Here is a 25,887-nt window from a genome sequence, read left to right as displayed (position 1 = left end):
ATGATGGATATGTCTCTTGGCATCAACCGCTTCAGCGCCCAAGGGGACAATTAGTGTCTGAGGGCAGGTGCAATATTTAAAGGGCATTATCCGTGAGGTTGTGTGTTTGGAAGCTTTTCTCTGGAGGCAGGGCATCAGGGCACTTTATTTTTCAGGACATAGAAGCAGAAATTTGAACAGATACCTCAGCGCTATCGAGTCCTTGGATCAAGTCTCCAAACCAGCTACTCAGCTTAACATTCCCAGCAGAAGCAGCAAATACCCACTGCAGCACCCAGCCACGTGTTCATGAGGGAAATGTCAAGCAGTTTCTTCCAGAAATCTCTTCAGTTCACTCCCTTTTCAAAGAAATCCTTCTGATGTTAGCTGTGCTTTGCTCAGAGCTCCGCTGTTGCCCCAGGCGTACTCCTGGCAGGGGTTGGATTGGAAGGTGGAAAGAGGGTGAGGGCTGTCAATAGTATAGGAGACTCAGCCCAACAGTAATTTTGCTTTGGGATTCAAATCTCCAGGTTCAGCACAGTTAGGAAAAAGGAGCATTCTTCTCATTGAAGAAAAGGAATTGATTGTGCCCAGGACACTCCTGTGTGGAGCAATTTCCCCATCACTAGCTGAGGCTGTTCTTCCTTCTTGTGCCTGTTCACGTGTTCTCTCTGTTTTGGGGACGCAGTTCAGCAAACTGGTGGAGAAGAGCTCTAAGTCCCGCGGACCTGCTTGGGCTCCAGTCCTGGCTCCACCACCTGCTTGATGTGTGGCATTTAGCAAGTCACAAACCTGTTCTGGTCTTCAGTTTCCTTCTTGTAAAAACAGAGAAAGTAATACCATCTCCCTCACTGGATTTGGGGGTGAATTAAGCAGGATACTACCTGCAAGCCACTTGGAATTGGAACTGGTGCATGGAACAGAGTCAGTAAATATGTGTTGAATGGGGAAAATAATCTTGAATGAAGTGGTTCTGCATCCAGGTAGAGCAGTTCCATAATTTCCTGGGAAGAACAAAGTTCATTTCCATGTAAAAGAGAGTTCTGTTATTCTTTGGTCAACAATTCTGAATGGCCCAAACATGAACTTATAGGCAAAGCATGCATTTGAGGCAAAAATGAGTGGCAACATGGAAGGAACTAGTCTCTCCAAAGCTGCACGCCCTTCCGGCCCCCACCCCAGCCCTTCACACCTCTCTTACATGCATCAGGGTTTCAGAAACTAGAACACCTAGGCTTATAATGGCCCACTCCAGACTAGAAGCTCAAGGTACTGAAGGGTGAAATAAAGTAAGCGGTCATTCTCACCCTGTCTAACAGGAAGCTGGAGCTACACCCCACCCAGCAGACTCCAGTACTCTCCTGTTCAGCACTTGTGGTTGGCATTAGGAGCACGGCTGTGTGGCGCTGTGCTGCCAGCATCCTTAAGTGTGGGAGTGCTTGTCTGGCTGATGAACACCCGTTGCTTTCACATCCAGTGAGAATAAAAACTTTGATCAGGGAATATAGGCACCAACACTTTGCACGTAGGATGACACCTGCCACTAAGAATGGGTGAATTCTTACAACTTCAGTCTTTTGTTAGAAAAAAAATATTGGAGAGAAGTGATCCTATTTTGTTATCATGGAAGAAGGATGCAGGTTAATATGGAAATGTCCCACTCTGGGTGGGTAATTCCTACACAGTGTAATTCCTACCCCTTAAGGCAACCCCCATGTCATATGCCAGCTGCTTCTTCCAGGGCCTGCAGTGCAAGCCACATAGGGGTAACTGTGGGCTTCTGTGTCTGCAGGACCCTGCCCATATGCTCACCCCGTGCCACCAGCCTTGCTGATCTCAGCTTCCTTGCTCTGTCCTGAAAGAGTCAGGACTCCACAAGGGAGCTTTCTGGAATTTTTGCACTTTTCCCTCAGTCTCATCCCACACATGGGAGGAGGACACTCATGTGAGTAAGTGAGATTTCACCAGGTCAGAAGAGTGTGAAATTCTCATGCACACAAGGACCAAGGGCACGGGTCAGTGTACACACCCTCACGTGGGTGTTGTGTCTGTCTCAATACCTAGGGCATGCTTGGCCAAAACCACCCCCACATCAAGTGGCTGGCATCAGTAATGCTTTCCCACCTGTATTTGTCCAGGATATGTGGGCTGCCACTTTGCACCATGCATAGGAGGCAGGCTCAAAGTACCCTCTACATGGGGTATTGCCAGTCCCCAAAGCAGAGGTGAGTCCCACACTAGCTCTTAGTGGGTCTGCTTATAAGGCTGACACATCATGCTGCTTGCATTTCATTGGTCAGACCAAGTCACGTGGCCAAGCCTTCAGTCAGTGGGGCAAGAAAGGATCAACACATACTTCAGAAGAATAATTCAGTCTACTGCAAATTCTAAGTAAACTCTAACAAATGCTAACAAAATCTAATTGTACTGTGTATCTGGTCATCTGGAGCATATAGTTTCATGTAGGGATTGTATTTGAATGATAAATTATCCCATTTTATTTCTAAACTTCCATCAAATTGATTCAAACATACTACTTCCTTTTATTACTTCTTACCATCTCCTTCTGTGGCTGGTATTTTCACATCTCCACCTTTCCTTCTTCTCAGAAAAAAATCACCTGGCCCCCTGTGCACCATGGTCTCCTAGAGACCCAGGAGTGTGGTCAGTGTTCCCACATTCTCTGCAGTGTTCTTCATTCAGCTCTGCCCATTTCAGGCTGGATGGTGTTCCTTGCTTGTGGGCATGTGATCCTTGGGAGGCAGGTCAGACCCAAATCTCCATCACTCTGGAGGGTTGTCATTTTTGACTTTATGGTGTGTGAACATGGAGGTCTGTTTGCATGAAGAAATCCCCTTTGAGTAATTCAGCAACACTGATGTTGAGCTGTGCTGTCTCAGACCTTGAGGGTGCGCCGTGTGAGAGGGACGTGTGACCCCCCCCAATGGACCCCACCTGCCACCTTGCTCTGGACGCCAGCCATACAGGCAACAGAGGTGGCCTCTCATCATAGGGTATCTATATTCTCTCACCCAAGGATTGGATACTTTCTACTTCATGATTGATTTTATTTTCCCCACTACAGGCTCTAGTTTAGAGAATTGAATTGATGGTTGATGTACACAGTTCAAGTTTAGAAGGATCAATTTACTGTCACCCATGACTACAGACACAGTTTAAAACTTGATTGGATAGCTGCTTTGTTCTCTGAGCTCTCTGAACTGGAGGGCAATCGCATGCAGACATAATTCCATTCTTCCACCTTCTGTTAATGATGTGCTCTCCAAGAGCATCATGGCCATCCAAGTCTAACTGAGCTCAGCAGCCATTCTGAGTGGAGAAAGAGCAGTCAGTGGCTATGAAGTAGGTCTTGACTCCCTAATGACTGTCACCTCACTATAGTCACTCTGAGCCAAACCTATATCCTAGTTTGCCCCTTTTTTGGTGAAAAATGTTTAAATTTAAATGAAATTGAATGTGACCAGGATTTGAAAACTGAAATGTGTATGCCTGCAATATATGTATAGTGTGCATGCAATCGTGTGTACAATGACAGGACTTGCTGTTTTGTAGAAGGGACTGTTCAGCTCCAAAACAGTGAGAGAGAAGTTCTAGGAAGGGCCTGCTGGGTTCTATTAAAGGTTGGGAACTTAATACAGACATGGAGAGCAACTCACCTAGTTCAATAAAGGTATTACTTAGACAACCCAAATAGGACTCAAAGGCCAGTGTGATTTGGTTAAGGTCTTCTGGATAGTGGCAGAGAAAAGGCAGGAACCCACATCTCCCCTTTCAGAGCTGTTTCTACTACAAAGTGCAGCTACTGTCCATCAGACATAGTGGTGATAACTGAATTTTTTGTAAAAGTCAAAGAAAGATAAAGGAGGAGCTTTCAAATAGAGTATTCAGTGTGTTCTGATTGATGTGAAGCAAGATTTCTGTGAAGACCTAAGAAAAATAAACCAAATTGTACAATGGGAAACAGCACAGTAGCAGTTGTTATGAGAATTTCACTTTGGGGGTGTGCTGGTAAAAACTTCACTTTGGGGGTGTACGCTGGATGGTGATTGCCGCCAATGAAAGTTCTCAAAGACCTGCAGACATGAGACTGGCTGCAGGAGAAGGCAGGAGCTGACAGAGGTGTTGACATATCTCTGTGTACCTGGCAAGTATTTTCCAAGTATAGTGTTTCCAGCATTTGATTTCCAAAGGACACCGAAATTTTTTCAAACTGTAGGACCCTTTTGAATAGAATCATCTGTCTCCTCAGCACCCTTGAACCTGCATGAACCTAGTGGCTGCCAACAGGTCTGATTACTCTCCATTCTGATCATTTTTTCTGTTCCTGATGGAACAGAGCTATCACAATATCCCTTCTGTTCCTTGCGTTAGTTTGGTATCCTGGTCTAATTGAATTGCCCTTAAAATAGGAACTAAACAGAAATAAGGAGAAAAAAAATCAAATTCTTAGGAAAGGAACATATCACTGTCATCCTTTTGAGAAGTAAAGCAGATGTAAATATTTATTGTATACATGGTTTATTAAAGGGCAATGTGACATGCATTTCTATATCTTAACTCAAAATATAAGTGCAAGCCTTCTTTGCTTAAACTGGATTTTCCTAGCAACTGAAATAATATCAAAAATCACATAAAAATATGAAGTTATAATATCTGCTTTATTTCATTATATTAGAGACTCTTCATAGCACAGAGTGTCCTGAACTTTGATCAATAGTACATTGAAATTTTCTGACTTTGTAGCTCTTCTAACAGGCCCAATCTAAAAGAACAAGTTCTAGGAGAACTTTATGGCTAATGAATAATAATTAGAGGTTTAATACAGGGATGTGTTGAAATGGAACCCTCAAACCAAGTCCAAGTTCTTCATCAGATAACCTCTGAATATTCTGGAATTAGACAAATTCTCTGTAGTTAGACCATCTTTTCTAGCAAGAGAAAGAAGTAGTAATGGTGAACCTCAATCAATTTAATGACAACTTGATTTCCCACAAGGCCCCTTAAGGAATTCCTCCAGTGTACTGGGAAAGGTAGTGTTGCTAGGTTATATCTTGCATATTAAGCATTTATATTTGTGCATTGCTTCCAGATCATCTGACAGACCACATGATTACATTAGCAAAAGTCTGAAATATTAATGGAAATACTAACCTTGTCAGATTATGAACTGAGTTGAAATTTATCACATGTGCCATAATATTGGGATTTTCTTTTAGAATACAGTATTTTATTAGGGAAGAAAGACAAATTTAAGAGTGCCTTGATTCACCACATCTGAGCTCACCTCGTTGGCCCATCCATGGTCATCAGGAGGGCATTTGCATACCCTGAAGCACAGATGCCATTCAGAAACTTCAGTCAGAGGCTTCACCATGCACTGCTGGGACCAGAATGACACCGCACTGTGGAAGCCTTGGGTTCTTTCATTTGTCTGGTTGGCTGTTACTAAAATCTTTATTCCAGTCACAATTCACACAGATTGTTTAACACTTAAAAAAAAATAAAATTTTGGTTTATACAACATACAAAGTTTACCTCCTGTATTTTTCAAACTACCTGTAAAGGGTCAGTCATCCATCTATATCTGCATCTAAAATAAAGACCAGACCACACTTTAATTTGGTCATTAAATGAAGCTATGGGCATGAAAGAGAATTACTAAATTGACTTTTCTTTTTTGTTCATGGAATATGTCTTTCAGGAAAGTCTGGCTCTGAATTATTTTCGGGATTAGTTTATTCTTATTATAGAAGGAAAGAAGATGCTTAGAAATGTCTGTTAGGTTTACCCCAAGCAGACCCTAAGATGAGGATCTGGATATAGTCATTTGGTTGGGAAGTGGTTCCTGGTAGAGGAGTGAGGGAGTGGGCATGCAGGAGGTCAACCATTGAAAGGAGGCCCTGGTGGAAATAGGGGCTCAATCCTGCTGGAGACCCTCAGAGGGAAGTGTGCTATATGCTGCAGTCCACCCACTGAGGGGTGTGGGCACAGGAGCTGGGGTGTTTATTCATCTATCCCTTCCTCGTTGATTGAGACACAGAAAACCAAGCAGCAAACTGCAGGTGGCCCCTGAGAAAGACAGAGGGAGTATAAGTTGGTTGTTGACAGCACCAGCTGCAAGGAACATGACTAGAAACTACTGTAAACACTGTAAAAGTCTACCGATTGTTTTAAATTCTATGGAAGATAGCGCCAAATCTATGTGCACACACAGATAATCATCGTAAGATAATAGTACAGAACTATGTAAACTGAGCATTGTACTTCGGCACAATTTAGTTTTTCTAAGCCCTGAGGCATCTGCCACCCATCAGAAAGAGTGCAGATTTGGTTTTAATCTAATTAAGTCAATCACCAGACATCTCTGTAGACACAGGTTCCACTGAACTTTCCAAATACAGAGCCCAGGTCCAGATTCATAATCTTATATTCTGCATGCTGACATTCCTTATTGCTGCTTTAGAAGTTAACGAATTTATATTCAACGTCCATTTGCTTTGATTATGACAGATTTGATGGCATCTTGGAGTAACATGCCTCTCTGTTCCCCCATCTGGGGGTGCTCTGTTCATGTGTTCAAGTGTGACCAGGAAGGTCTCCTAATTTTTATTGATGGCAATTTTACACTTTCTTTACCAGCTTTCCTCTATTTGTTAAAGTACATTTTGGACATTCTGACTCCTTTTTTGCCTCTTACCCAATCACCCAATACATTGATCAATAAACAGAAAGAAGAAACAGTGACCATCCCACACAGAATGACTCAGTAATCTAGTACATTCAACATCTAAGGAAATGGATTCACATGATGCAGAGCTCAGTCCCAGACTTTAAGAGACAAGGTCTGTCTGCTAAGGACTTCCCTTGGATGTGCTGTGTGTTTTATGACATAGCTTCCCAAATATCTAACCATCTTGTTGGTCACAAAGGCCAAAACAAGGAAGAATTGAAGATGAGTGGCAAATGTACGTCCTGGGAGGATGGGCAGCCAAAGGTGAGTAGACAATGGAGGAACTTTTTATATCAAGCTTACAAAAGGGAGTAAAGTGCCATTTACCTCAAATGTAAATCCTGTTGTCCTTTTCAAGTGAGTTCTGAGTGCAGAAAAGAATCAGATTTGTATTGACACCAGGGCATCAACCAATCATATTGAATTCTCAATTTGTGCCTGACAAGGACACAGACTATTTTTTGAGTTTTATAATATGAACAACTTACTTTGATGTCATCAGTAGGTTCTTGGTATTCTCAGTTCCAAGTGTCTCTATTTTTCTGGGGCCTCCTCTTTCTTGACTAAACCAAAATATTACTTGATTTCTTTTTCCATCGTTGAAATCAGTATTTCCCATCCTCCTGGTGTTGCTCATCCCAGCCCCTGGGATGCTGAGATGTCTTACACAGTTGGACCTGTGTCCTCCTCTTTCAACATTTTGCTTAAGTCTAAAATTTTGAACTCACCTACTTTCCTTTAAGCTACATGATGCTTCTATGTTGTTACATCGTTAGTGAAATTTGGAGAATAATAAAAGGAGAATTAGAGCTCAGAATAGGAATCAAATCAAAGTATAATTCCAAATGGTTGCTGATGTTCACCAGCCATATCCCAATTTGGGGGCACTCAGTGTTCCCTCCCCTGGGGGGCAGCCTGCTGATAGGAAGCTCCGGTGTCTCCCCTACTACATGGCTCTTTGGCTACTTCCCTCCGTTCTCCTGGCCCACACCCATGGTGGGATTGCCTACCAAAGAGGAAAACCTAAAGCAATCACTCCCTTATTTCAGAATAGTTAAGTTTCTATTCATGTGAACATCACTGATCCACGTTTTGCCTCGGTCTGACATTTATGATCAAGAAGGTCATTGATAGGATTTTAAAGCCTGAGCACTGTCTCCCTGGTCTCCACTGTAAGCAGCACCGATGAGCAGAAGCTTTGGATTTGGGTTTTTCTTTAATGTGCCCAGATAAAATGCACGGCAGGTCATTCATTCATTCATTCATTCAGTAAATAACTACAGAGCAAATGCTACTTTCCAGAAACTCTTCTCTCAGGAGTTCACTTCCCTTCCTACCCCCAGTCTCTCTGGGTGGAAGGAACCACCTTAGAGAATTTACCTCCAATGTCCACAAGAAAACTTCTACATTTCCTCCTCTACAAAACAGAACAACAACAAAAAATTCTAAAAATACTTGGATTTGTCCATCCTTCCCCCAAAGTCTCAAATATCTACAAAGTCTGTTTTTCCAGATATACCAGCTTTCTTTTCATTAGGATTTTCAAAATTTATCTGTTTCTTTGGTATATCTGCTTATTTCCAATATTTCTATATTCCCATATTTAAAATGTGTTTATTGTAAGTAGAGTTAAATTTTGTCTTTTGAAAAACCCAATCTGACAATATTAGTCAAATAACTGGAATTCATTTATATTTAATGTAATTTCTGATACTAGGCTAATAGCTGCCACTTGATGATTTATTTTCTATTTGACCTACCAAAACAGGTTTCCTTTGACTCTTGTTTGTTGACTTATTTTAGATTGATTAAGAATTTATTTTCCATTTTCACTATTAGCCCATTATTCATACATTCTTTTTGCTGCTAATGTGGAAATTGTATCCACAGTTAACTTGTTGAAACCTAATAGTAATTGCTGTCTTTTCCATTTTCCACACAATCCTAGACCTCAGGACATTTTAACTCCATTCACCCCCACCCCACCCCTCTCCCACCCCTCCACCCCCTGTCATCCTTTGCGTTAATGTCACGGTAGATTTCATTTCTGTTATATCTTAGATAACACAAGACATAATCCTCATTATTTTGTACAATTCAGATTAATGTATATTTCCCCAGATGTATATATGGACATTTATGGACTTAAAAACTTTTGATTTCCCCATTTCATTTCTTAATTTAAATGGAAACATCAAGGAGAATTTAACAGAAAGTAAATGGGTGAATAAACAAATGAATAGACAAATAACTAACTTTCAGTTACACCAGTCCTGGAGAAACACTGAGCGCCCCCCCCCCCCCCCGCCGCCCGCATCTGCTCTGTCTCCTGTTGACGTTGCATATGAATTTCCCTGAAGCAGGCTCAGGGTGGGCTGTGGTGAGGGTCTTCCCGTCTTCAACATGACCTGCTCTCTGCTCCCACAGTGCAAGTTCCCAGCAGCTAACAAAGTGATGTGCATGGGGGTGGCCCAGGTCATGGCACCTGGCTCGGTGAACTTGGGAACAAAACTCAATTTCCCCTCTTCCCCTACTTTTTCACCATTTTGTGCACAAAACAACTTAAGAAGAGAGAGAGAGAAAAAATGTAGAAGATGGAAAAAATGATTCATTCAAATGTTCTTTTAATCAACACAGTTGCCAAATTCACAACACCTGAAGAATATGGTGTTTTCTACACTAATGTTTAAAATATTCTAAGATGAGTATAAACTTTCTAAGATTGCCCCTGTGATTCTTTTTCTCAAAAAAAAAAAAACTGCACATTTTCTTTCAAGAAAATGGAAAAGCACCACTCTAAAATAAGTATATATTAAAATAAATGTAATATTTCATGTTATTGTTTATTGAATTTGGAGACCAAAAATATAAGCAAACTCATATGTTGCCATTTCTGTGTGTTCCACCCATAATTTCTTATAGCTGACATTTTATAGAAGCTAATATTTCCGACTCCGTCTTTCTAATAGTTTAGGCTCACTAAAGGGGTGGTCATCATAGAGGAAATATTTGAAAATATTTGACTATCTTATTTAGGAGATGTGAATATCAGTGGACTTTCCAAAATGCAATAAAACTTGTACTTTATCTCTCGAATGAACAAGCAGGCAAAAATGAGTGTTTTCTATCAGACTGTCCACTGGTTTCTGGCATTTTAATATTCTTTCTGCTTCACTACTTTAAAATGAAAATAGATAAATAATAACCTTGGGGGAAATAACTTTGCCCTCCTCTATTCTGCAGGCTGAAGAACAACACATACTTAGAACTCAATAAATAATAAGTAATGATAGCACACTGACTTGAGAAGATTTGATTTTTTTTCAATATGTATTTGCAGAATCTTTATTTTAACTTGTTTGGAAGAGCCCTCAGATTGGCCCCCTACCAGTCAGTGAGAGTCTCAGATGTTCCTGGGGTATTTCCATAATGATCTGCCGTCTCTGGCCTCTCTCCCACCCCTCGTTCCAGGAGCGGCTGCTGCTGTCCCTCCTGCCCGCACACATAGCCATGGAAATGAAAGCTGAGATCATCCAGAGGCTGCAGGGCCCCAGGGCCGGCCACATGGAAAACACCAACAACTTCCACAACCTGTATGTCAAGCGACACACCAACGTGAGGTCTGCTGCTCTGTTCTGCTCCCCAGCAAGCCTGGGAGCCCATCTGTGGAACGGGGACATTTTTAACTGGGAGCCTACATCCTACATGTCATGTCTCCCTTGGAACTGTTAATGTGGATTGCCTGACATTCCATCCACCTTTAAAAATACTTTTAATTAAAAAAAAATTTTTTTGCAAAGTCCTCACCACCTGGGGGGATGGGTAAAAAGCTAAACATACTCGAAGAATATTCACACACGTTAAAGAGTAAAATGATTTACAGCAATGGGCTGCCCTCAAGCTTTTAAGTGTCTCTCCTAAACAATTAAAGAACCAACATTCACAGTATCTGACAACATGGGGCCATTTTCAGCCTTAACTGTATGAAAATAAGCAATACCCCTCCCATCTCAGGAAATATTTTTAAGTCCTGTGTTGGATATTCCAAACATGTACAGGTAAACATGGCTGTGTCTATGAATATAAACAGGATCTCAGAATATCTTCAAGCTGTAATGTTATCCAGCAACAAATAGACCTACGAAAATGACAGAAGACCCCTCCAGCCTCAGGCACTTGGTAAAGGCTCCCCGTGCGATCTCTATGAATTATCAATTTCTGCATAACAAATACCACAAATTTAGTGGCTTAAAACTACAACAAACATTATCTACCATTTCTGTGGGTTGGAATTTGGAAGCAGCTTAGTCAGGTGGTTCTGGCTTATGCTCTCTTATAAGGCTGTAGGCCAGATGTCAGCCAGCTTTGCTGTTGATCTGCTGCTCAGGTGCCCCTCCTGTGGTTGGCAGGTCCACCTGGCTGTTGGCTGGAGGCCTCAGTTCCTCACCACTGGACCTTTCCGTAGGTGGAGTGTCCTCACAGGGAAGCAGCTTGCTTCCTCAGAGTGAAGATCCAAAACAGAGCTAGGTGGAAGTTGTAGTATCTTTTATGATCTAGCCTTGGAAGGCCATATCTGTCATTTCTGCAATATCACAGTGATTACACAGGTCAGCCCTATCCAGTGTGGTAGGGGCTCTTACTCAGGTGTGAGGTTCAGGAGGTGAAGATCCCTGGGCCCGTCTTGGAAGCTGACTACCTCATTATTGAAGGCAAAGGCTTGGTGAAGCAGCTTCAACTGCCTTCAAAGATTATCTAGAATATGTTTGCAGTATTGAATTAAATTTAAATTCATAGAATATATTTGGGATCCTAAAGTAACTTAGAACTCTAAAAGCTTAAATGGCATAGACTAGCAATTATTTTTAAAAGAGATGCGAAAACATATGGGACTTTCATCCTGGAACAGGATGGGTATAACCAAAGCAGCAGCATGACGCCTGGGTAATGCAGATGCCCAGTCAGCATCTGAGGGCTTGGGGTTTTTAGTGAGAATTACTAGGTTTGCAGATAGTAACAAAAAGGTCAGTTGCTGAGTTTTAGTTCTCCTTTGAACCATTCATTCAATGAAATGTCTATTCTCAGTTAATAATGTTTACTAGCTCTTTACTATCTAAGGATAATAAGGAGGAGGAGGTGAGAAGGTAGAGAGGAATTTATAGACATAGAAGTAACAGCGACCAGCTGCTTCCTGAATCTGCATCATCTTCCTCTGACTCCTTCTGCTAGTGCTGAAACATTCACAAATCCATCACATCTTTTAAAGTAAACACACATCCCTTAATCCAGTGCCCTCACCCAACTCTGAAACTACTTTCTTCCAGATTCTAGAAATATTTTTACACAATTTCTAACTAGTCTTCCTTACCATGCTATCTGAATCTCAAAATGCTAGCAGGAATTGTAGGCACCTTTATGATGCCTCTATACAAACCGTAAACATGTTATTGTACAGAAAAGGGGTAATGCTCACCCTGCTGCTGTTTCCCCATCATGACCCCTCAAGATGAACCAAACAAGGACACCACTCAAAGGAATCTCACATTTGTCCCAGAGCATGTGCATCTGTGAAGGGAAGGTGCACTCTCCTTTCTGAAGAGTGACTGTCCCGGACTCTTCAGCTTCTCACGCCCCCACCCACTGCTCTCTCCACTCTGCTCGGTGCCTTTATACACTTACTCTCACTGTCACTGGACATTGTTGGCCTCCTTATCTGTTTAGTGCATTGCCCCAGCTAAACTTGGAGCTTTAGGAAAATGTACCCTGTCCACTTCAACCTGGTAGGATGGAGTAATCCAGAATCTTTCTTAAGTACTTACTCTTTTTAAAAAAATTATTATTCTAACTTTTTGTTTGAATCAATAAAAATAGAATTTGACTTTTATTATTGTGTTTTTTCTACTTTAGGAATTCTTACACTATAAATGTGCATAACAATTCAAAATACAAGCACACTCATTTGATGTCAGAATTATGACAGTGTCATGAGCCCTCACGATGGACAATTATCATATAAAATAGGAAAGGAGGGACCAGCCTGAGGGAAGAAAGGTGATCAGTAATAATGGGCTAGAATGGACAAAGGGCATCACAGGACTCTTCTCTCCCATTTTAATTAAAGAAATTTAGCATAAAAAAGATTTTCTTAATAGGAAAGGTGAGCAAAATGTTTGTGCATTCCCTAGCTAGGGAAATGACATTTTTCTTATGAAAATATATGACAAATTTTCTTATAAGGTATAAAATAAGATAATACATTTTTAATGGGAAAAACTGTCATTATCTTGTTAATGAATATAAACTTGCAAACACTGGCCCCTGTTCCCACAGTATTCTGTATGCTGACATTGTGGGGTTCACCCGGCTGGCCAGTGACTGCTCCCCAGGGGAACTGGTCCACATGCTGAATGAACTCTTTGGAAAATTCGATCAAATTGCTAAGGTGAGTACTAGTATTCCCTTTGACTTGGAGCATACATAAAATCTTGGCTTGCTAGCTCTGGTCCCTTACCAGTTTTTTACTTTTTCATAAAAAATGTACCCTTGAGAAATGTGGTGGGTGAATTTGTTAGATTCATTTGCCATTGGGCTCTGATAAATCTCAGACCCATATCAGGATGAAAAATGCTGTAGCATTTAATTAGCACGTTTTCATCTATTCTTAAAACTCCTGCTTACATATAAATCAGCACACATATAATAAGTAATAAGTACATTCAAGATGATGAGATTTAATTTGCACATCTCTCTGCTCTATGCTGCTCTACACCTCTTTTTAGGCATTTCCATGTCAAACAGTTGGAAACGATTTCCTCTACTCCAGTCGGAACTATCATGCACACATATGGCTAAGCAGCACTCTGGAAGAACCCCTAAATACCTTCTGCTCAAGCCCTGTACTTACTATTGTTTCACTTTATCCATGACCCTTGTGCCACTTGGGAAATGTGAATTCAGTATTTGCCATCCCTGTGCTCATTTATGGGAGATTACCCAGAGAGGAAATGATGCCAAGTGGGCTAAAACCATCCTAGAATTTATTTATTGGAACATTATTCTGGTGGGAATGTTGGTGAAGAAATTTTGTTTTCTTTCTTGCCAGCCCTTTCTCATAAAATGTTTCCAGTCAGCCTAATTCTTTCTTTGAATTGTTTCCAACAAAAAATACTTTATGATGCCTATTAAAATGCACCACTTACCTATGGAAGAGTTGGTCCCAAATTTAGCTCGCTGCAAGATTCATCTTACTTGTGAAGAATACTGAACATCACAGCTGAGCCTCACGGGAATCAATGGGCTTTCAGACCTTCACAGTCACTCTGGGTTGATTTCCCATGAGATGTCTTAACGCTGCCCCACTGGCCATGACATCTCTCACTGGAGATTTTAAAAAATCAGTGTGTTCTCTACTTCCTTCCTTTAACAGACCAAAGGAAAAGATTGAGATTTATGAGTGCTCATTTATAGGAAAAGGAAGGTTGAAGTTTACTGTTTTGAAAGTTTGAATTAATGAAAGGTCGTTTTTGCTGAGCTACTGGTTGGTCACATGGGGAAGAAATATCCCTATGTTGGCAGGTCCCGACATAGCTCCAGTATCCCCATGACTTTCTCCCTACGTGTGGGTCTCTGGGTCCAAATTCCCCCTTTTTATTGGAGCACCAGTAATTTTGATTAGGGGCCCACCCTCCTCCTGTATGACCTCATCTTAAGTAATTCTATCTGTAATGAGCCTAATGCCAAATAAAGTCATGTTCGCAGGTACTAGAGGGCTTAGCATCTCAGCGTATGAATTTGGGAAGGACACAACTCATTGCCTATAACAGAGGTACTCAGTGTGACTTCCTGTTCCTAATCATTAAGACAAAAGATATCTAGGCAGAATCAGAGTCTGGCCTAGGATGGCTTTGTCCTTCTGTTGTTGGGTATGAGGGCAGCATGTTAATAAGTGGTTATTATACGTGGAGTTAATAACGTGGTTATTAACTCATGGTTAAATAACGTGGAGTCAGGAAGGGTCGTGAGCAAACAGCGCAGTCATTGGGTGAATATTGCATAAAGCCCATCATTTTAAGCTGTGAAATTCAAAATCATGGCTCATTTCCTGTTATGATTTTTCAAACAAAATTTAAGCCACTTTATAGAGGTATAATTAACATACAAAAACCTGTACATACTTAATATATGCAACTTAATGAACTTGGGAATAAGTGCACACCGTTGAAACCATCACCACAGTCTATGCTGTAATCATATATGTTCCATTAGAAAGTTCCCTTTCTTTTTCTTTCCTTCCCTCCTTCCTTCCTTCCTTACTACCTTCCTCTTTCTTTGCTTTTCTTTCTTGTTCTCCTTCTTCTTCTTCTTCTTTTGCTATTAAAATACTTAACATAAGGTCCACCTTCCTTGCACATTTATAAGTATACAATTCAGTATTGTTAACTATAAACACTATGCTGTACAGTAGATCCCTAGGACTTAGTCATCCTGTATAACTGTAACTTTGTACCCTTGAACCAGTTCCTCCCTACCCCATTCTCTGACTGTTTTAGATTCCTCAGGTAAATGGGATTATATAGTATTTGTCCTGTGTCAGGCTTATTTCACTTTGCAAACCAAATTCAACAGCGCATGAAAAGGACAATACACCATGACCAAGTGGGATTTATCCCTGGATTGCAAAGATGGTTCAACACACATAAATCAATCCATATGATAAACTACATTAACAGAATGAAAGACAAAAATCATGTGCTTATCTCAATACAGGCAGAAAAAGCACTTGACAAAATTAAACACCCTTTCATAATAAAAACTCTCAGCTAATAATGTATAGAAGGAACTTACTTCAACACAGTAACAAATAGTTTTTCCTCTAAGATTGGAAACAAGGCAAGGATGTCTACTTTCACCAATTCTGTTCAACATAGTACTAGAAGTTCTTGCCAGAGCAGTTTGGCAAGAAAAAGAAATAAAAGGTATCCAAATCAGAAAGGAATAAGTAAAATGATCTCTGTTTTCAGATGACATGACATTATAAATAAAAATCCCTAAAGAGTCTGCAAAAACCTATTAGAACTGGTAAACAAATTCAGTAAAGTGGCAGATATAAAACCAATGTACAAAAACCAATTGTGTCTCTATACACTAACAATGAAGTATCTGGAAAGGAAATCAAGAAAATTCCATTTACATTAGTATCAATAAGAATAAAATATTTAGGGATAAACCTAACCAAACAAGTGAATAAAAGTAATGAAACATTGATGGGAGAAATCTGGAAAGACACAAATAAGTTGAAAAATACCCCATGTTCATGAGTTGGAAGAATTAATATTGTTAAAATGTCCATAATACTCAAAGCCATTTATAGATTCAGTATAATACCTATCAAAATCCTGATGGTGCATTTTTACCATGATTTTTTAAAAATCCTAAAATTCATACAGGACCACAAAAGATGCCAAATAGTGAAAGCAATTTTGAGCAAGAAGAGCAAAGTGGGAAGTATCACACTTCCTGATTTCAAAAGATGCTATGAAGCTTCAGAATTGAAACAATATGATAAAACAGACAAATATACCAATGGAACAGAATAGAGAGAGCAGAAATAACCCATACACATATGGCCAACTGATCTCCAATAACAGTGCCAAGCATTAGCTGTTATTAACCTTAACTTTTTTTTTCTAGATTCAACATATCTAGGAAGTATGGAGGGAAACTCTAACAAATAACCATTATTTACATTTTCAGTTACTTAATGATATTTTTATCAGGAATTACTAGACATATTATCTGTAGAGCCAAAGGTAGATATAAAAATGCCCTAGCCTTTGTGCTATTAGACAGGGAAAGAAATAGGCAAAATCTTCAGCACACCCTAACACATGCTTAAGAATAAGATCTTATGTCCGTTTATTATTTCAAAGTTGTTCAGTTTATACAGAAGCCTGTATTTGTGTTAAGTAGAAAAACATCTGTGTTTGGCACATCTTTATTCTGTTTTCTTTTAGTGAACAGTCTGTCAGCTAGCTGAAAAGGTTGGAGGTGGATGTAGGATTGCTGCATATGAATGAAGTTAATTTCATTATATAATAGAAATACAACCCTGCCAAGAACAATAATGAATTAGTCTAATTTTATATTAAAATAGTTTAACCTAAAATCACAATTAAGTTTTAAGTTACTTGGCAGTGTTGAATGGTGTCTTATTATATTGTGGAGATGTTTGTCAGAAGATGCATGTCTGCAGGTAACAATCTGCTATGGCTTTAAAATAAATGAAGACACCCATGAGCACAGTGGGTGGAGACTCAAGATCCTAATCCCCACGGAGCTCTGGCTGCCTTTCTCTGCCGTGAGAAGACCTCTGTCCACAGAATGTGTCCTTCTACCCTCCATGTCTGGGGATGTTTGGACCAAAAAGAATGATCCTATCATTACACATCTGCAGTAATGTTAAGTGTAAATCATTCCAGAACATTCTCTTTATTTTTTCTTTCTTCCTCCTCTTCTTATCCTTCTTTTTTGGGTGAGGATGGTTCATTTTTGTTGGTTAATGAAGGGAAACCTAGCAAGTTCTCATTTCCCCTTCCCCAAAATGGAGTCCACTGTGCCAATGTCAGTACAACTAGCAATCAGTGATCTTCGGTGATTCTAAATCGTTATGTAAGTGCTTATTGCAGCTGAAATTCTGTGATTTCTTCTTCCAGGAAAATGAATGCATGAGAATAAAAATTTTGGGAGACTGCTACTACTGTGTGTCCGGACTCCCTATATCACTCCCTAACCATGCCAAGAATTGTGTAAAAATGGGGCTGGATATGTGTGAAGCCATCAAGTAAGTGTGATGCGTAGGAAGATCTTTTTTAACCATTTAATCATCTTGAGTTGTAATTCTCACTCACACCTAATTCTCTCTCTGTCTCTGGCATTAAGTACATCACTGTATGTTGTGCAGAGACCAATGTACTGGCATGTGAGTAACCCAGTCCAAAGTATGACCTCTGTAAATGTTCTGTATGTTCTTGTTAGATTTTGGCAAAACCAAGTTAGAAACCTAATGGCAGGGACGGTCTTGTTTGTTTCAAAAGTGATCAAAAAATGTAAACATCTTCTTTGATCTTAAGGAAAAGTTTCTACACTTAATTCTCTCTCTTGATTTCTGGCAAATGCTATGACTACACTCAAGTTCTAAGAGAGAAAGGGGTTTTTGACCACCAGACCGCAATTAAGATAAAAATCCAGTCCCCAAACTACTTCATCTAGTCAAACATGCTTAGCTCTGTGAATTTAGTTTCACTTTATATCCCTAGTTATGTTTTCTATATTATATCTTTTCCTTATAATTCTAGAGATTTACTTATGTGGAATAATGCTATCATTACAGTTGACAGGTTTGGAGCAGAAGTGTGAAATACAAAGTTAGTTTTCATTGCAAGAACCATAATGCATGCTTCTCTAGTAGGGAATGCCCTTTGTAGAAGCCAGAATATTCTTATAAATGGTAAACACTCTTGTCTGTTGATTGTATGATTGAAAGATTATAGGTCATTGGGGTTTTTTTGATTGCCTGTTTTAGTCAAGTGATTTTGCCTTATCCTCCACATATTTTTGGTCTAAAAAGGATAGGAATTGTGTGCCTAATGTACTATTTGACTAAATGGGGCTTTAGTGGGCAACAAGACAGGCTCCTCCTGTGTTTAGCCCATCATGTACATTGGTCCTGCGCTGAAATGGCAAAGGTTTGCAGGTGGGGTTCCCAGCACTGCTTGGGGCAAATGTAATGCAGCCCCACAGTGACGCCAAGGTTGAGTCTGGGAGACCAAGTGTTCCAGATCCACTAACTCACTGGCAATTGCTACAAGCCACTGCAGGGCATGCAGGGAATGGGAGGCAGTGGACAGAGTTGAGTCAGAGAAAGGATTGCAGAGGGAAGGCAGTAGGTGTGGACTCTGCTTCCCACGTGAAGTTCACTGCACGGCCAAGAGCCATGACCTACTTGCTTCTTCCTGTAAGTGGATCGTTCGTCTTCTCTGATGTATGAAAAATATTTTTACTTTATTTCAAAAGTAACTAACTATTCCCAACACTATGGTTGAGACAATGTAAGTGAATCTAATCAGTGGAACTAATAGGTTTTCTTAAATTTATAACTCGCTTTCAGAGGCAACCTCAGGTGTTGGTGTCAAACACAAAGTGACGTGGGTTCTATTGGGGGGAAGGCATTTTTCTTGGTTTCCTTTTCAAATAGATGTGAGGCAAATTTTATGAAGACAAATTGATGTATTATGTGCATCAGTGACATACTGGATTAAACAATCCACCCTTTTATCAGAGCATGAGTTCTGCTTTAGTCAGCTCCTCCAGTCTTGTTATGTTTACCTTATTCCGACATGTTGCCCAGCTTTAGGAGCAAGAATTCTCATGTGCTGTCTACTGGCATATTACCAGTTCATCAAAAAAAGTAAATCTTTTTTTCTTATCACCTTTTTTTATTGTGGCAAAATACACATTACATAAATATTGCCCTTTCAACCATTTTTACTTGTACAACTCAGTGGTATTAAGTGTGTTCAAAATGTACAACCATCACCACCACCTACTTCCAGAACCAAACAGAAATCCCTTCCTTGCCCATTAAAGCAATAACTCCCCACCCCCTCTCCTCCCAGCTACTGGTAACCCCAATTCTACTTTTGTCTCTATGAAGTTTCCTATTCTAGATATTTCACACAGTGGAATCATACAATACCAGTCAGTCCCTTGGTGCCTGGCTCATTTCATTTAGTTATCAAGCTTCACCCACAGTGTGTCGGTACTTCGTTCGTGTTTATGGTACAGTATATTCTGTGGTATGTACAGACCACACGTTACTCACCCACTCATCATAGACACATAAGCAGTATCGCATGCATCCAGAACCTCAGAAATGTTGGCAGATTTGAGGAACTTCTCCAGAGCTCTCACGACTAAACTGGGGCTTCACATCAAGCAATGGCTGTGTGTCCCCCTTTTCTGCCACTCATTGACTCCCTCATTCTTCCTCTATTATATGTCACCTGTTCGGTCCTTAGACAGTTGACAGAGTGATCAATAATAGGTTATTTTATCATATTCCCCATAAAGGGCAGGGAAAGACAGGGCATCTCAGCAAATCAGGAATTCTTATTCTTTCTCATATACAAGGGCAAGCATTTCCATTCCCATTTCTTGAACCATAAGATGAGGATGGATACAGGAATTTTCAGTTTTTTAGCTGGTGAGGAGAAAGAGCACACTTGGTACTTGGAGTTTTGCCAGGTTATCTCCAGTTTTTCACAGGAACCGGCAACATGGGTTCAGAAGCATTTGCCTGTGTTTTGCCCTCCGTGCTTGGACCTGTAGACCTGCTCAGCACCCTGCCTAGTGCTAGCTGAGGCATCACTATAGAAGCATCAGTTTGGGAATATTCCTAATGCTTAGGGAGTTTCCTTTTTCCCCTGTTATGAAAATGTAAACAGTTTTTAATCAAGGAAGCAATATCCAGGACCCTGATTTTGTTGTGCTCGGGGAGCCTCATAATAGAAATGCCGTCTGTTGTTGTAAGCTTTAAGCAACTATTTCAGCATTTTTCTATAGCTCACAGAGAGTGTACCTACCTGCATTAGAATACTGGTCAGTCAATTCATTTGAACCCTTAGATCAACTCATTTTTCTAAAAGAGACACAAGGGACATGGAGATTGTTTTAAAAAGTCAAATCATTAACCAGTCAGTTCTTTCAACTCATCAGCTGTAGAGTGTTTGTCTTCCTTTTTTATTCCCTCTTGGCTTTTTGACCAAAATGTGGTCAACAGAAATCCCCTGTGGATGGCCCTGCTCTGTCGACAATGGACGATCTTAAGAACAATTACGGGTTCTGCAGCAGATTGTCCAGGATCATCATCTCCCACAGACAGCAGCACATCCCACCCTTCAGAAATCACCTGGGTCGGTTAAGAAGCTAGTAGTGAGTGCTGACGTTGTTCCAGGCCCTGACCCCACTGATGGGTATGCAAAGCTTCACGGAACTGACACCGTCAGAGTGATGTGGATATGAGCAGGGAGTGCTGACTGTGCCCAGGGAGGCTGGAGCCCAGAGGAGGCGCCCCCTCCACCGAGGAGAGCACAGAAAGCCTCCTCATGAGGTCATGCCTATGCCGGGGATGTAAGAACAAGCACACCGGCCATGCAGTGCCCTGGCAGGAAGGAAGTAATGGAGAGCAGACAGGAACCATCACAAGCACAGGCCCAGGGGTGAGGCCGTGCAGTGCCTGGGCGGCTGTAAGTGTGCCTTCCTGACGGAGGGCAGAGTGGCGGGGGCAGCCCTCCTGCGTCACGCTGATGCTCCATCTCATTGCCTGGGCAGGAGTGAAGGATTTGGATGACTCTGAGTGCCAAATAAGTCTTTTTTGTGAAAAAAAAAACAGAGAAGGAAGATAGAGAAGGAGGAAGAGAAGGAAAAGGAAGGTACAAAAGCAGCTTTCTAGATTCTTTTCTTCAAAGGCCGTTCATCCTTAAATCGTGGATCCATTTCTTTCCATCACTTTTAGCGAGCGGGCTTGGATGATGTCATGTTATCCTTCAAGCACGCTCTCCATGCCTACGTCATTCTGCGATGTTAACGGGGCCTTTCACTGCAGCCCCTACCTGGTGACCCTGCCTCCTTGCTGTACTGGACTCCGCATCATTGTCCCCTCCCACATCCCCTCCTGGGGGGGATGCTCTCAGTGTTGCTAGGGTCACCTGCCTCTATACTTCTTCTACAACAACGTTTTAATTAATATATTTTTCTGGCAGAAATAGTAAGCAGCACCAAGCATTATCATCTGCCCTTAAAAGAAGTCCTTCTTTTGTCTCTGTGAATGAGTTAGTGACAGGGACCTCAAGTACTTTGAAGATGATTTTTTAAGATTAGTTTCTTTTTAATGATACCTGATGCATTGTTAAATCTTTGTAAAGAGTTTATGCCCAATTGAAAAGCTTTAATCTCATGGTTATTTTTTTTTTATTCCTCCTCAGGCTAAAGTCATTATTAAGTCCACAAATAAGCCATATTTTCTCTTATCAGCAGAAAATATCCATTGGGGACATACTTTGTGCTAAGTGCTAGAATTGCTCATGGCATCTAAAACTGTTTCTGACAGTACAGGACAATGTCAGATGATACCACTGTGAAAGTTCGGTGCAGGCATCAGCTCATCATAGGTGCATGGTATGTAATGGTTGAAAAGTAAACACAGTCAAAATGCTGTGTCATTGTAGGCTGGCCTGATGTGACTTTACTTGCCAGAGCAGCGACAATTTTGGTCTAGTCTGGTTGTAACCAGAAAGAAAAGCTCTTCCTCTTGGCTCAGAGCAGCAGTCTTCTGCCACAGAAAGAATCTATGACAGTATTTCAAAGAGTCTGAAAAATTCTGAATACTAAGATGCCTGGAAAATTGGACAACAGTTAAAGGAAGAAGAGGATGTTTCTGGGTGGTGACTTTACTCTCCTTGTCTTTAGGAAAGTGAGGGATGCTACTGGAGTCGATATCAACATGCGTGTGGGAGTGCATTCTGGGAACGTCCTCTGTGGCGTGATTGGTCTGCAGAAGTGGCAGTATGATGTGTGGTCACATGATGTTACCTTGGCCAATCACATGGAAGCTGGAGGGGTCCCGGGGTAAGGCCAGACACTGGATTTCTCTCTTCATGGTTAGAATGGCTGCATAGTTAGAAATGAGAGGGCAGCCGGTTAATAACATCTGCTCAGTGTTTAGTGATTTCTCTTGCCTCTGTTAGTATCATATTACTCATACCAGTGGCCTCTTACATTAATCAGATGAACATGAGCTCTCAAGTCCCAATCCTACTACCCCCATGGCCCATGGGCAAAGACTATAGCTATCAGATCATAAATTACAGAATGTTATTGGTTTGTAAAATTTATGAATAGTGTCCTAAGTCAAAGGTGTTTGATAATGCAGTGCAGACATGGCATTTTCTCTATTATTAGTGACCTCCAAAACCAGTGCTGTTACAATGAGTAAACTGCAGCCTCCATCTCTGGCCAGAAGAGCATTGTAGACAAAAGTGCATTGATGCAAGCGATATAAATTAGAGAAGCATGAGGGCAAGCATAGAGAAAGAAAACCATACTTTTATATAAATCAGCACACTTCCTAAACTGCCTTTGGCATGCATTTCAATAAATACCCTCACAGGCAAATATTCAGTATGACCACGTTCTATTTGCTATAATTCATCACACCCACTATGCAGGTTTCTGTCAGAGCAGAGAAGCTCCAAATATTAGTAGCTTATGACATCTGGGAGCACCTTTCCAAAGCAATGGTTAATAGAATACATACCTTTCTCACAGTCAGTTTTACCAAGCATAGATAGCCTTTCCTTTATTTGGGGGAGAATTTCTGAAATCACAAAAAAGTGGACAATTTTCCTTCACGTTTATCCTTATTTATCTTGACTGTGGTATTAAAATGGAATTTCAGACGTGTTCACATTTCTTCGGTCACCCTGGAGCACTTGAATGGGGCTTATAAAGTGGAGGAAGGAGATGGTGACATCAGAGACCCATATTTAAAACAGCACCTGGTGAAAACCTACTTTGTAATCAACCCCAAGGTCAGTATTGTAAAGCCTATTGTTAGCCTACTACTTCTGTGATTAAAAGGGACGGGGGATTTCTGCTACAGAAAAGTGTTTTTAGTCAAGAATCAGTGTAATGCTTTCTAGTCTTTGCCTTTACAGTTACTTTAAATGTAGATGACAGATTAATTATGGAACATATTTTATAATAATAAGATCAAATATTTATTAAAGAGACAGTGGACATGAACTGCTTTATATGACAAGGTTATTGTCTGTACAGTGAAGTTTACATGTGAGTTCATGATTCTTCTGAAGGTCTCTTGGTAGGCCCGGCCTGGCAGTTGGGAAATTAAGTAAAAAGAAAAGATTTTGCTCAGGGCTTCAGGCTATAAAATCTACTGAGATGAAGTGGGATGAACAAATAAGGGAGAAAAGAAGTAATTTCTAAAAGATTAAGGACTATCACATAGACACTTGTGTGAGAGTGTGTGTTTGTGCAGACTTGCTTAACTTCAATACGGTAACAGCCTCCATTACCTGGAAGACTGTCCAACTCATCCAGACAGTTAGCAGCTGTCTTTTACTCTGTCTGCACCACATGTCAGACCAGAGTAAGGGGCTTACCATGCTCATCTCTTTGAGCCCTTCTCTGATTCCTGCCATATGAATATTATTGCTATTTACAAATTCAGAATCTGAAGCTCTGAGGGGTTACGTGGCTTCCCCAGATTCCCACAGCTGGTATGTGGTGCAAATATCAGCAAGAAACACCTCTAAACTGTCAAAATTGGTATCACGAATCCGCGACATCAAGTGTATGGACGTTTACTCATGGTCACCTCCCTGAATCTCCAGGGCCACCTTGGGGTCAGACTTCCCAGTACCTTGACAGTTGATCTGGAGACAGGTGTGTGACAAGCAGGAGGAACTGTGGGGTGATGAGGGGTGGGCAAGAAAATGTGTACAAAGAACAGCATGTTGAAAACATGGGTAGGTAAGGCCATTTGAAGTCAGAAAACAGCTCCAGTCTCTACTGCTGTCACTGTGGAAAAAACAGCCATCAAGAAAGAGTTGAATCAGATCAGCAAATTCTGTTTAAGATCTTATTTTATAAACATGCCCATTAAAATGGCTTTTTTTTTTAATCCTAAATTTAAATTATAAGTAACTCGTTCTCTCTGGAATAGAAATCACCCTGCTCAAACTGCTTGCAACCCTGAGAGAATGGGGGCAGAGGCAGGGAGGCAGGGAATCACTTAGGGAGCTTCTTGGAGGAGGGCAGTGAGGAAGGCAGGCCCGAGTGGTGTGATACCAGCTTGGATGATTTGTTTCTCATGCACAGGGAGAGCGGCGGAGTCCCCAGCACCTCTTCAGACCTCGCCACACCCTCGATGGAGCCAAGCTGAGGGCCTCAGTCCGCATGACCCGGTACCTGGAGTCCTGGGGGGCGGCCAAGCCCTTTGCACACCTGCATCACCGCGACAGCATGACCACAGAGAATGGCAAGATCAGCACCACGGTATGTCTCCTGGCCCCACAGTGCCCAGTGCTAGGCGAGCCTAGTTCCCCCAAAGCAAGAAGATGGACTTCTCCTGCCAAAATAGCTCTTGTCTGTATGATGCAAGTGTACCATCTCCTCCCTGGAGGGGCCCTTACACACAACCATCAGGATATGAGCGAGAGCCGGGCTCACTCTGCTCAGGGTTCTAACCTACACTGATTTTTCACTGTCACCCTGTAACCATGACCATTCTATTTACTTGTTATTCATTCAGTTACTAGCAACTGAATGCAATTGCACTTTTTTGTTGTTTTTTTTGTTTTTGTGCCATCATGATGTAGAAAGCCTGAGTGTCTTAATAACGGAACAAGTGAAGGCATGATGCCCTGCATTTGAAAGGCATCATCACGACTATGCTCAGTTGCCCAAAAGTTCCCACTGCAGTGCCAGCAATGACCATTCCATTGTTGCCCATCCTGTTTACATCCCTCCAACTTCTGATACACAATGAAGTGCAAACTCCTTATTGCAGGACACTTCCAATAAGATGGCTGAAATGCAGAGGGAACATACAAAGATCCGTAGAGGAGGAAAAAGTAAATAGAGCTAAGCATTTAGAGTAATCCCAATAACACTGTTAGATTTTTAAATGATCTCTGAGCAAAATTCCAAGTATAATGGCATTCACTGTCCTAGGAATGCAGCTGAGGTGAAAAGAAAGTAGGATGTTACATAATTCTCCTGTCTGATGAGAGGAGGCACAGCAGGAGCCCAGGGAAAAGTGGGCTTTTCCAGTTCTGCACCCCGCCGGCCCGCTCAGAGCGATGCACCCGAGCCAGCGGCTTGGCATACTTGACTTGATTACACCTCTCCTCTCAACTCCCCTTGTTCTTTTTCTGATATAAGGAAATGTAATATGACAGAAGACCATGTTCCACCAGACAGTCAACAAGAGGGACCCCCAGGGCAAGTCCTAGAGGAGTTTGCATTCTATTGGGAAGAGAGAGGGCATAAGCAGGAAACGTAGCAAACAGGACCATTTGGGT

General features: G+C 41.2%; 1 protein-coding gene across 3 annotated transcripts in view; it reads left to right on the top strand.

Moving 5' to 3' along the window:
• ADCY2 (adenylate cyclase 2) overlaps positions 1 to 25,887 on the top strand; it is a 415,414-nt gene that overhangs the window by 289,378 nt on the left and 100,149 nt on the right. For all 3 annotated transcript variants that reach the window (XR_005027034.2, XM_036896715.2, XM_036896714.2), the window contains exons 5-10: positions 10,202 to 10,350; positions 13,058 to 13,169; positions 17,440 to 17,567; positions 22,253 to 22,411; positions 23,241 to 23,373; positions 24,683 to 24,859. Coding sequence is in view for 2 of the 3 variants with exons in the window: in XM_036896715.2 (XP_036752610.2) it covers positions 10,202 to 10,350; positions 13,058 to 13,169; positions 17,440 to 17,567; positions 22,253 to 22,411; positions 23,241 to 23,373; positions 24,683 to 24,859 (858 nt within the window). In the remaining variant the exon portion in view is untranslated. The remainder of the gene's footprint in view (positions 1 to 10,201; positions 10,351 to 13,057; positions 13,170 to 17,439; positions 17,568 to 22,252; positions 22,412 to 23,240; positions 23,374 to 24,682; positions 24,860 to 25,887) is intronic.

This window comes from Manis pentadactyla, chromosome 2, assembly GCF_030020395.1.
Source record: "Manis pentadactyla isolate mManPen7 chromosome 2, mManPen7.hap1, whole genome shotgun sequence".
Taxonomy (NCBI): domain Eukaryota; kingdom Metazoa; phylum Chordata; class Mammalia; order Pholidota; family Manidae; genus Manis; species Manis pentadactyla.
This window is presented reverse-complemented; position numbering and strand designations above follow the sequence as displayed.